Genomic DNA, 12,169 nt, shown 5'->3' with positions numbered 1-12,169 from the left:
TCCAGAACATTATTCTACTCTTTACTACCTCCTGGAGTTGATTTATCGATTTCCTGGTACAATACACAATTATCCTTTCAAAAGAAAAATCTTTTATAATAAAGGCGGAAAACCTTTCAAAAGAAAAATCTTATACAATTCGAACAGAAGAAAATCAAAAGAGGAGATCCTTTTGAAAAAATTAGTGAAGTGCTGCTGCCAGAAAAAGGATGCGACTAAAAATCAAGTTCGATGGACTGAGTCGCCTCTAATTATTGGTGCTAAAATGGGACTTGATGAATTCATGGAGAAAATCTTAGACTTATTTCCAGAATCTACATCCAATTTAGATACAGAGGGAATGAACGTGCTTCAAGTGGCAATCAAAAATGGCCACAAAAAGCTTACGAAGCTTATACTATCAAAGATCTGGGAATAATCCAACTATACCTTCTGGGTTGCTGTCCTACGTCCACCCGGCAACTGGAAATACTATCTTACATTTTGCTGCAGAGAAAACTGTGAAAGATGAGGGCTTTGTCTTACAGATGCAATATGAACTCCTATGGTTTGAGGTAAACTTACGCATAACTAACTACAATCCATTTATTACTTGCTCTATACGTGTATGGTCTGAGGGCATACTTTTTTATGCCTGTTGCAATCCTTTTTTCCTTTCAAGAATCGGTGAGAGTTGTCTTTATGTTAGGTTTCACTAAACAAAAGGTAGATGGACTTACAAGATACGTATTTAGTATGTAATCGATCATGTGCATGCCATAAGTTAATCTTCTATATCCTACCTTAATCTAGTACTTTATTGTTGTTTGTTGTTGTTGTTATTATTATTATGTAATGAAATCCAGTAAGACCAACTTCTTTCCTCTTTATATTAGGAATTAAAAGTGCTCCCGAGTGAACTTTTCTCATTGCTTTATAGATTAGTGCAATTTTCTTTTCTCATTGCAATTTCAATAATAGAGATCCATGTATGTGCTAAAATTTTGAACTGCTACATGTTCACTTTATTGTAAATATTACTCCATATGGTTTAGTGGATCACTGTAAAATGCTTTTTTTTAAAAAGAGAATGGTATAACTGTAAAAGGTTGCAAAACAAAAGGATTTACTTTACGTATGCTATATTAATTATATGGAGTAATCTATTATGAAGTTATACACCATGCATAGGGATCTATATCTTAGAAAATGAAACCACTAAGACGGATTTCGTATTTCTCTGACTCTGAGTAAGATTTAAAACTATAAAAAATTGTAGAGAAACTAACATACATATGTTTGTATCAAGTGCAGGAAATAAGAAGGACGGTACCAAAAGATCTCCTGCATTGCAGAAACAATAGTCAGCAGACTGCAGAAGAGCTTTTCACCGAGAAGCATGAGGATATGGTAAAAAGTGGCAAACAGCAGCTAACGGATTTGGGGAAGACATGCCCCGGCCTCGTAGCAGCTGTGGTATTTGCCTCCAGTTTCTCGATTCCAGGTGATAAGGATGCAAATCAAGATCCAATCTTTCTCCACAGGACTGCATTCAAAGTGTTCTCTCATGCATACATGATTGGGTTATCTAGTGCCACTGCTTCTCTTGTGCTATTCTTATCCTTCTTAAGCTCATCTTACAAGGAGAAGGACTTTCGACGCTCTCTTCCTACTAAGTACTTCTTAGCTAACATGTCATTCCTCATTACGCTGGTGGCTCTAGTTGTGGCCTTCTCATGTAACTTCTATCTTCAAATCTATGGAGGAAAGAGGACAAAGAGGCAGGACATAATTCCGTTTGTTTGTGAGCTCACCTTCTTCCCGACGGTGTGTTTACTGGTGGTACTCTACCGCAGTCCCATAACCGGGTTAAGATCTTTTCTCCGGAACGTCTGGCGTTAGATTGAAAGCTGTGGAAAATAAATTTGCTCAGAAGCACGTAAAGAAGGAAGCAGAGCTCTAAATATCTAGTGTTGCCTTGCAATAAAAGAAGGAAGATAAGTAAAGATAGTGGAATAATGTGTGTCAAAACTATAGTGGAATAAATTTTGTCTAAACTGGCTCAAGCTGGGCTTGTTGTGAGAATGTTTGAGAAACCACCACACCAATTTGGGTGGAGTTTGAATAATATTTATAGATGAAGTTGTTAAATATAGTCAACAAAAGTAGTAACAATAAGTTGTTAACAACAAACTAAAACCAAGTAACAAAGCAACCCCTATCTCGCGGAAGATATACTAACACCCCCCTCAAGCGAAGCGTGGGTTGAAGTACGTACGTGTAGCTTGGATCAAAAGTAGGTAAGCAGCTGGAGCATGAGACAGTAGGTTGTTTCTTGGTGCTCCATGATACCAGGTTTTCACTTAAGATAAATAGCATAACCTGATGTCGATGGTCTGGTGTCTGGGCGGGTGAAGATGGAAAGAAGAAAAATACCAAATTGAAGCATGCCTTTAGCATAACAAAGTATGCGTTTACTAGCTTGAAAATGAACAACATAAGGCATTTGCATGTGTTGACTAACCGACTTGACTACGTAAGATATATCTGGTCTGGTGATGGTCAAGTACTGTAGTGCTCCCACCATAAAACGATAGAACGAAGGATCACTATAGTGAACACCGCCATAAGAGAGTCTGACCAACCACCGTAGGCGTGTTGACGAGTTTGCTCTCCAATAATTATGTTGTGCAAATACTCCAATGGGTGAAGGTATGAAGCATCCTTCACCCCTAAATACTACAAAGGGAATAGTAATAACAAAACCAATGTAAGTTTGGGAAAAACTCTAATATGGTGCTAATAATAATGAAATAACAATAAATAAATTCTGATCACTTATTAGACACCATAATGCAAGTAATCATAAGAATGGAAGTAATAGAGACAATACAGAGAGGAAGACAAGATTTACGTGGTTCGACGATATGCCTACATCCACGGACAGAGCAATTCTTTACTATGCAAATCTCCCGATTACAAAGAGTTTAACAACTCTAATCACTCTCAATATAATGGTGGCTTACCCTCATAAATGTTCTCTTTAACTATCAACCCCTAAAAACTTACTTTAGTATTTATCGGGATGGCTCAAGAAAGGGCTTTTCTGCTGGGCACGTTCGAATGCGCCCAGTAAAAACATTGTTGAACCCAAATTGGCGTTTGAACGCAAGGGCCCCATTTGAACACCTACATCACAGTTTGCCCTCATGTTGATATTTGCGTTCGAACATACTGATGAAAAATTTCATCAAAGTCAATACTTTTTTGTTGCTCAAAGCCTTTGACAACTAATCGTCCCTTTTCTCAGTCGGTAGGCTTACCTCGCAAATGCTATGCCACTAAAATATATGCTTCTTAAGAGGGAGATATAATATAATATTTTATTTATATATATAGAGAGAGAGAGAGATTTCTACCTGAAATTCCATCTGGATTAATGGTCGAGTCCAGGGATTAATGGTCGAGTCCAGGACTTCTTTTCACCCATCGTATATATTAACTCAACCTCTGCACTCATGGTTGCTTCAGTCTGTCCACGAAATTTTCTTATCCTGCATAGTCGACTTTATAATATTTTGAATTCACGAACCTTCCAACAATGCTAACTGACAAAGAACATATTTAGTCAACTAACAGAAGCAATCAAATATAAGTAACATTAACTTTTATCATTTCAGATGAAAGAGTTCAATAACTAATGTTTCTATCTCATCTGTTGGTTAAGTTATTACACACTTTTAGCTAGTTGCTAGCCTCTATTTGATGTTTTTGAGCTAAAAACTGTAGTGTTGTCAAACGAATCAAATGCAATATCATTTGGTGCTATATGTCTAAAGTCTTGAGTTACCTGTTCATTTAGCTAATTTCAATTACCACTTCAATAAGTTTCTTTCATTTCCAAGGAATTGAAGAATAAACATCCCGTGAAATCTCAAAAATATAGCAATTGATAAGCTCTCGATAAAACAAAGAACAGGAGGGCATGCAGCGTTTATATTTAAAATTTTTCAAAATGATGTTGTTCGCCACAATAATAATACAAGAAAACTAAAGCTTCCGCTGCTTTATAGGCTGCGGCGTTACAGTTTTGAATCTCATTTTGGTCGGCTTTTCAATAGCTGATCTCCCAATTCTAGGGAATGTGCAAAAGCAATATTCTAATTTTTTATTTAACAAAACTTAATGTCTTTCCTTGAACAGAGAAGACAACACGGAATGAACTAACGAAACAGGGCGAAAGAAGAAAAAGAAACACTTCTGGAACGCATCGATATAGCCATTATATTTTGATTTACTCGAATTTACTTTGTTTTTATGGAAGTCTGTAGATAGATAATTTATTAAGCTTCGAGGTAGCAATTATGTCTTGTCTTCACACATAAATAATAGGAGGGGAGATAGGATAATAATCCTAAAAGAAAGACTGAACAATAGTGATTAAGCAATTATAAAAGATACAAATACTCAAGTAAAGTAGAAAATGGAGGTAATAGTATCAATGGCGACGCTTTAAAAAAGGGCATAGTCGTAAGAGATTTAAACATAGAGGACGGAACTTAGGAATCTAAACTTTAACTACCACACTAAATGCAAGCATTTTAGCACCAAAAGCACTTTTCATCTATAGAATAGGAGTTAGGAAGTTTATACCATGCAAATATATATGTTAACTTACATCCTCCGTGATACGGTACATAGAAAAATTAATTATGTTTTCGTTAAAGCTAAGCCATCCTTCACGTAAGACGTCAGGTGTATCGGAGTTCTAATACTGCCATGCTGTGACCAACACTAAGGTATAGATAACTGAACTAATTACATGAACAATGCAACCGGAGCAAAATAAATGCAGGAGAATATATAAAACATATAGGAAGTGGTTTTAGGACGTTGCAGAGAAAGAAGTGCATATATATCTCCTGCTTAATTGGGACCAAAAACTATTCTTTGCCCAAATTGGAGGTAAACTTTTATTGGATTTGCCTTGATGATCTTTGGGAGTTGCTTTGGCTTTTGGACCATTTCAGGTTCACATTTTTGCGCAGCTGGCTGTCCCAGAATATGATCCCATTCTCCCGTACATGCCTGCTGATAGTTTCTCGGGTAATTGAATAAAAAGTTTTCCCCCAATAACTGCTGTTAGTAAACAGGTAAATAGACTATTCGTCACTTCTCTTGGGTTATGTTTGGACTATCATACGTCCCTTTAATTTGCCTCTGTAGTTTTATTAATATTTTTTTTTGTTGCTAATTATTGGTGGAAGTTGAATCTCGGCAATCCAATCCCATGGGAGCTCGATCCTTACGGTTTCGTCAGCTACCTTCACAAGCTGAATAGAGATTGAATAACAATTAGTCCTCTGCACGTATTTAGCTGTCATAAGGATCGAGTAGCAGATCCCAGTTGTCTTGGAGTACTGATGCTTTGTTTTCATATTAGTTAGAACACTACTCTGCCAAATTATTATACCATAAGAATCAGCGGGGTTTTAGATAGAGATCATTGCGAACTAATTATGACAGAAATTTAGCTTCATCGGGTACTGGAGAAGGTATCGTATACACTCTCCAAACTATTACGTATATATGCCCGAAACTATTTCTATTAGACTACCTAGTACGTAGTCTAATTTAGTATTAAACTACTATGCGTCTTGACCCTATTTGCTCATTCCTATCCATCACTTCGTTTTCATTGCATTGCCACCTAATGTGAAAGAACAAGGGTTGAACATGATTTTAAGAATATGAAACTGGGGGAGAAAAGAAACATAGAAGATGATGAAACTAAGGCGCTTTCGATTCCGAATTTATCTTCAAAAATCAACTTGAATTGCACACATATAAAGGCTTTCAATAAGAAAAACATGTCAATTTAAATAGCATATATAGTGCTTTATATTTAACTTCCATCCGTGTTATTCGCAATTCCTTGATTGTCGTCAATTAACACCTCGAAGTGGAAGGTTTACGCACTCCGTGATACGATTGTTAGAAAACTAATTACGTTTTAACTCAAGCTTAGTCATCCTTGACGTAAGTCGTCAGGTCTATACAAGTTGTAGTTAAGGAGAATATATAAAGCATATAGGAGCTGAGGTTACTTTAAGACGTTCCAGAGAAAGAAGTATATACCTCCTGCTTAATTAGGACGAAAAACTATTCTTTGCTCAAATTGGAGGTAAACTTTTATTGGATTTGCCTTTGATGATCTTTGGGAGTTGCTTTAGCTTTTGGACCATTTCAGATTCACATTTTTGTGCAGCTGGCTGTCCCAGAATAAGATCTCATTCTCCCCTACTCTGTATTAAACTAATGGGCCAAAGAGGAGAGGATGCTTTCCGAATTAACCAACCTGTATGTCTGTTGATCATCAATCACCAGAATATATGCACGTACGCCCTAGCTATAAATTTTTTTTTTTTTTTGATCATTCATGAGCCCGAAGGCTAGATATGGGCTGGACAAAGGGCCAACCCTCCCTAGATACAGAGGCACTTTAGGCCCCACCGAGCTTTTAGCTATCTAGTCTAGGCTTCAAGCCATATGCGTCGCCGAACAATTGCTTCGAATCAAACGCCGCCAAGACCTGCTCCAAGCCGTTGCGTTGTCAAGCTGTTCTTCCAAACTAACCGCACTGCCGAGCCATCAACCGAATCGAGCCAAGCCACCAAACTACCAACTACCAAACAATTTCTCCACAATATTGTTTAGGGTTGGAGTTGAACTCATGACCTCCTTGGTCATGAGCAAGATACCTACCAACTTTACTAGAGTTGGTTGGTCCCTAGCTATAATTTGCCTTATGAACTTTTTATTAATTTATTCTTAACCACAATAGGTCGAGAGCATCCAATGCATGCATGTACGCTTTGTTCCTCCAATCACATGCAAACGCAAAAAGAAAAACGATTAAAGCAGCCAAATTGTCGTCACCTTTAATTCCTCAAGCTTGCCTATAAATTAAACCTTACATTAAGTTAACATCAGTTGATCATAAAAATCAATCAGGACATGGCAATGCTTCGCAATCATACGGAAGTATGGTCTGACGATGATAATACGAAGGAATTGTCTCACGATGATCGGCTGGTCCACTTTTATGGTAACATCTACCATGGTTGGGTCTTTAATTTATGTAATTTTGCTATTTAATTGGCTCCTCTTAATCTTTCGTCAACTCTATGTGTCTCACTTGGTTAATATTTAAGAGTTTAGAAAGAGGAAAGGAAATTGTAACAACTTTACAAAATGACACCATTTATAGAATATTTTTGAATAGTTTTTTTATTAATGAAAAATTATTAGAATTTTCTTATTCCACTCTTGTTTCTTTTGTGAAAGTTATTTATGTTTTAGCATCAAATGACTCATGTGATTGCAATAGTAATTTATTTAGTATATTAATACGTTTATGCTTTAATTCTTAAATTTTGTTAATTGTTTATAAAAGTTATTGCTTGTATTGAGGTGTATATTTTTGTTTATTTTTATATTTAACTCAACAAGATGTAGCAATCTGAATTTAAAATTTTTATGAGAAGTCTGGCGAACAATTATGGGATCATTGTTGATAATTAGTTTTTTTAATTTCCCCCCTTTTATTTTTATTGAACTATTTGCATGTTACTATAATTCATGTATGGTCCACTCTATTAAAAATTGTAACTCCGCAACAGGCGATTACCCTACGGTGGGCTCACATGACCCCGTCAAACCACGGCCGTCCATCTTCACGAAGGTTTACAAGGAGAAATTTAAGGAAAAGTACAAAGAGATTGATGACGCTATACGCAACGATGATTGGACCTATCTCCAGAAGCTCCTATCAGAAAAGTTCATACCAAATGATGATGAGATGAATTTATCAGATACGATGAATCTATCAGATGCGGTGAATTTATCAGATGACCCGCTGCTTAGCGTCGTGGTCGCCTACGAGAAGAGCGATCTCGCACTGAGGCTGGTGGAGGTGCTGCCTGAAGAGAATCTGAGGACTTGGAACATCTACGGTGATACGGCGCTGCACGTGGCTGCAGCGAAGGGAGACCTGAGGGTGGTGGAGAAGCTCGCGAAGAAATGCGAGGAACTCACGTGGACAGAAAACTGTAAACAGGAGACTCCGCTGCACAAGGCGGCGCTCTACGGGGAGCGAGACGTCTTTTGGACGCTGGTGCATCTCGGAAGTGATATACAAAAGAGAAGGGAGGATGGCTCCAACATGCTGCATTATGCAGTCACGGGAAATGCACCTGGTATACTTAGTTAATCAACTTAACTATATACATACATATATATAATAAAATCGAATATATGTAGGTTTTGGTTGTTAGTTACATGTACATGTTAAGTTTATTACCAGCCTGCTTCAGGAATGTAGTGATCCGATTAATTCTTAAGAAATTAATAGGCATGTAGCTAATATAAGATTCACTGTCTTACGTAACTACGTGATGTGTGCATACTTGATGCAGATCTTGCAATGGAGATAGCCAATGAATATCCAAAAATGAGTACTTGTCGCAATACATTTGCCGCCACGCCATTGCATCTCCTGCTGACCATTCCTGAGGCCTTCAAAAGCAAACTGCAACTTGGGTTCCTGGATTCCATCATCTATTACTGTTAGCACACTTTCTTTTCTTCATCTTCTTCTTCTTCCTTTCAATTTTTTTTATTGAATTAGTCCTCGATCTGCACGTATTTAGCTATCATAGGGATCGAGTAGCTAGCAGATGCCAGTTGCATGTCTTGGAGTACTGGTGATTTATTATCATATTAGTTAGAACAGACAACCAAATTTTAATATATCATAAAGGATCGTGACAGTAATTTAGCTTAATGGGTAGTGCAGAGGATTTCAAATGCTACACTAGATCTCCAAACTATTAGAAATATATGCCTGAAACTATTTCTTTCATTGCATACTTCCTCGTATGTAATCTAATTTAATATTAGACTACTATATATGCGCCATGACCGTGTTTTCTTATTACCATCCATCACTTCATCTCTTACTGCATGCATTGCCACCTTACGTGAAAGAACAAGAGTAGAACATGAATTTAAGAATATAAAACTGGGAGAGAAAAGAAACATGGAAGATGATGAAACTAAGGCACTTTCAACCAGAATTTATTTTCAAAAACCAACTTGTATTGCACGTATATAAAGGCTTTTCAGTAAGCAATATATGTTAATTAAAAATACATATATCTTGTTTAATTTGTATTTAAGATTAGAAGTTCTGAAAGATTTATCAACAAGTAAAAAAGATTCTAAATAGGTATATTTCTGTAGACATACCTTAGAAATCAACTCCATAAGGAGATATTATGGGCACATTTTATGTACATTACATTGAGGTAAGAGGCATATACAAAGCACCATTAGTCAACTCAGGTACGTGTGCTTACGAGTGTGTGTCTGCATACACATATGCACCACCGCTCATGCTCCTTGGCGCTTTTTTTCTAGTTTATTTTGTTATTTTTTCAGGTATTCCGTTGGAAAGAGAGAAACTTGTTCATAAAACTAAGAGGGGTGGAAAGGAGTCAGAGAAACTGACGGTAATTTATTATTTAATCTTTTTATATGAGAATTTATGCTTTAGGCAATATTAGATTAAATCGATCGAATGCGGGCGGAGTCTTTTCCTCTATATATTTTTTTTTCTTCTCTCTTTACAATATTAACCATCTGATCTAACTAATAATAAAGATCGAGTTAAATGTACTTTGTTTTAAATAGTGAGATAATGATTTTTACTGCAACAAATGCTGGAGCTGCAATTACTTGCAGGATGAAGAGAAGCAGTCTTTGATGACACTTGGTCAAAAATATCCAGAACATTATTCTACTCTTTACTACCTCCTGGAGTTGATTTATCGATTTCCTGGTACAATACACAATTATCCCTTATTAAGATTGCATAATTTTTGGGCTACATCTGACTTACCGATTTCTTGGATTTGATGTTTTTGCAGTCACATGGATCCGACAGTTTTTTTTCAATGTATTGAAGCAACGTGAGTTTAAAATATGCTAACAAGTAGGAATTAATACTTGTTCGGAAGAGTATTATTTATATATATCCTCTACTTGAAAATGCAAACGCGTTTTATTATGATCTTATTTCTCTATATATCCAGGGAAGTTAATTTCTATATAAACTTGATATCCACATTTATAATCTAATATACTACTGTAGTTAATTTACAATTCTTATTTGTTATCCTACAGTATTCCCGAGCGTTCAAGAACTCCAAAAGCAGAAACAGAAGCATAGGCAAACCACAAAACTGATTGCTTTATTGGCTGGCGAGCCTGGTTATTGGGATTTTTATAGCAAAGGAGGGAATCCTTTCCAAAAAAAATTTGTTTACCCTTCGAACGGATATGAGTCAGAAGAGATCATTTTGAAAGAATTAGTGAAGTGCTGCTGCCACAAAAAGGATGCGACTGAAAATCACGTTCGATGGACTGAGTCGCCTCTAATTATTGGTGCTAAAATGGGACTTGATGAATTCGTGGAGAAAATCTTAGACCTATTTCCGGAATCTACATCCAATTTAGATACAGAGGGAATGAATGTGCTTCAAGTGGCAATAAAAAACGGCCACAAAAAGATTACGGAGCTTATACTAACAAAGATCTCTGGAAGTAATCCAACTATACCTTCTGGTTTGCTGTCCTCCGTCGACACCGTGACTGGAAATACCATCTTGCATTTTGCTGCAGAAAAAACTGAGAAAGATGAAGGCTTTGTCTTGCAGATGCAATATGAACTCCAATGGTTTGAGGTGAACTTCCCTTTGTTACTTGCTCTATACATGTATGGTCTGAGGGCATACTTTTTTTTATGCTTGTTGCAACCTTTTTTTCCTTTCAAAAATTGGTGAGAAAAGTCTTTTTCTTATGTTTGACTAAACAAAAGGTAGATGGACTTACAAGATACATATGTAGTATGTAATCGACCATGTGCATGCCATAAGTTAATCTTTCTATATCCTACCTAAATCTAGTACTTTATTGTTGTTTGTTGTTGTTGTTATTATTATTATGTAATGGAATCCAGTAAGACCATCTACCTTTTGTTTAGTCAAAAAAAAAAAAAAAAAAGAATTTACTTTAAGTATGCTATACTAAATACATGAAGTACGTAATTATATTATGAAGTTACAGACCATGCATATATAGGGATCTGTATCTTAGAAAAATGAAACGAGTAAGATTTAAAACTATAAAAAATTATAGAGAAACTAAGTTATATATATTTCTATCAAGTGCAGAGAGTAAAAAAGATGGTACCAAAAGATCTCCTACATTGCCGAAACAAAAGTGAGCAGACTGCAGAAGAGCTCTTCACCGAAAAGCATGAGGGTATGGTAAAAAGTGGCAAAGTGCAGCTAATGGAATTGGGGAAGACATGCTCTAGCCTCGTAGCAGCTGTGGTATTTGCCTCCAGTTTCTCCATTCCAGGTGATAAGGATGCAAATCAAGATCCAATCTTCCTTCACAAGACTGCATTCAAAGTGTTCTCTCATGCATACGTGATTGGGTTATCTAGTGCCGCTGCTTCTCTTGTTCTATTCTTATCCTTCTTAATCTTGTCTTACAAGGAGCAAGACTTCCGACGCTCTCTTCCTACAAAGTTCTTATTAGCTAACATGTCATTCCTCATTACACTGGTGGCTCTACTTGTGGCCTTCTCATGTAACATCTATCTTCAAATCTACGGAGGAAAGAGGGTAGAGAAGCAGGAAATAATTCCATTTGTTTGTGAGCTCACCTTCTTCCCAACGGTGTGTTTACTAGTGGTACTCTATCGCAGTCCCATAACCGGGATCGGATCTTTTCTCCGAAATGTTTGGCGTTAAATTGAAAGCTGTGGAAAATAAATTTGATCAGAAGCACCTAGAGAAGGAAGCAGAGCTCCGAATATCTAGTGTCGCATTACAATAAAATAAGGAAGATAAGTAAAGATAGTGGAATAATGTGTGTCAAAACTGGCTCAAGCTGGCCTTCTTGTGAGAATGTTTGAGAAACCACCACACCTATTTGGGTGGAGTTTGAATAATATTTATAGATGAAGTTCTTAAATATAGTCAACACAAGTTGTTGACCAGTTGAAACAATAAGTTGTTAACAACAAACTAAAACCAAGTAACAAAACAATCCTTATCTC

The 12,169-nt window shown here is 36.5% G+C and overlaps 2 protein-coding genes across 2 annotated transcripts; both read left to right on the top strand.

Moving 5' to 3' along the window:
• Positions 1-368: 368 nt before the first annotated feature.
• Positions 369-1,881, top strand: LOC140784054 (uncharacterized). Its single transcript, XM_073131233.1, has 2 exons — positions 369-554; positions 1,294-1,881. The coding sequence occupies exons 1-2, from the start codon at positions 369-371 to the stop codon at positions 1,879-1,881; spliced, it is 774 nt and encodes a 257-aa protein (XP_072987334.1).
• A 5,095-nt stretch (positions 1,882-6,976) lies between these two features.
• On the top strand, positions 6,977-11,965 carry LOC140784621 (uncharacterized). The gene is made up of 8 exons (XM_073132114.1): positions 6,977-7,087; positions 7,662-8,237; positions 8,457-8,606; positions 9,481-9,551; positions 9,784-9,880; positions 9,969-10,010; positions 10,225-10,784; positions 11,274-11,965. The coding sequence occupies exons 1-8, from the start codon at positions 6,997-6,999 to the stop codon at positions 11,859-11,861; spliced, it is 2,175 nt and encodes a 724-aa protein (XP_072988215.1). The 5' UTR covers positions 6,977-6,996; the 3' UTR covers positions 11,862-11,965.
• Positions 11,966-12,169: the final 204 nt, after the last annotated feature.

This window comes from Typha latifolia, chromosome 3 (genome assembly GCF_019914945.1).
Source record: "Typha latifolia isolate L0001 chromosome 3, TyphaL0001v2, whole genome shotgun sequence".
Taxonomy (NCBI): Eukaryota; Viridiplantae; Streptophyta; class Magnoliopsida; order Poales; family Typhaceae; genus Typha; species Typha latifolia.
The sequence above is the reverse complement of the archived record's forward strand: the minus strand, read 5'-3'. Positions and strand labels throughout refer to the sequence as shown.

Bases quoted from the DNA above. Each gene is read 5' to 3' on its own strand.
- LOC140784054 (XM_073131233.1), top strand. From the start codon at position 369: ATGGCCACAAAAAGCTTACGAAGCTTATACTATCAAAGATCTGGGAAT. The intron at 555-1,293 runs GTAAACTTACGC...TATCAAGTGCAG, and splicing joins ATGAACTCCTATGGTTTGAG to GAAATAAGAAGGACGGTACC.
- LOC140784621 (XM_073132114.1), top strand. From the start codon at position 6,997: ATGGCAATGCTTCGCAATCATACGGAAGTATGGTCTGACGATGATAAT. The intron at 7,088-7,661 runs GTAACATCTACC...ACTCCGCAACAG, and splicing joins TCGGCTGGTCCACTTTTATG to GCGATTACCCTACGGTGGGC. The intron at 9,552-9,783 runs GTAATTTATTAT...AATTACTTGCAG, and splicing joins AGGAGTCAGAGAAACTGACG to GATGAAGAGAAGCAGTCTTT.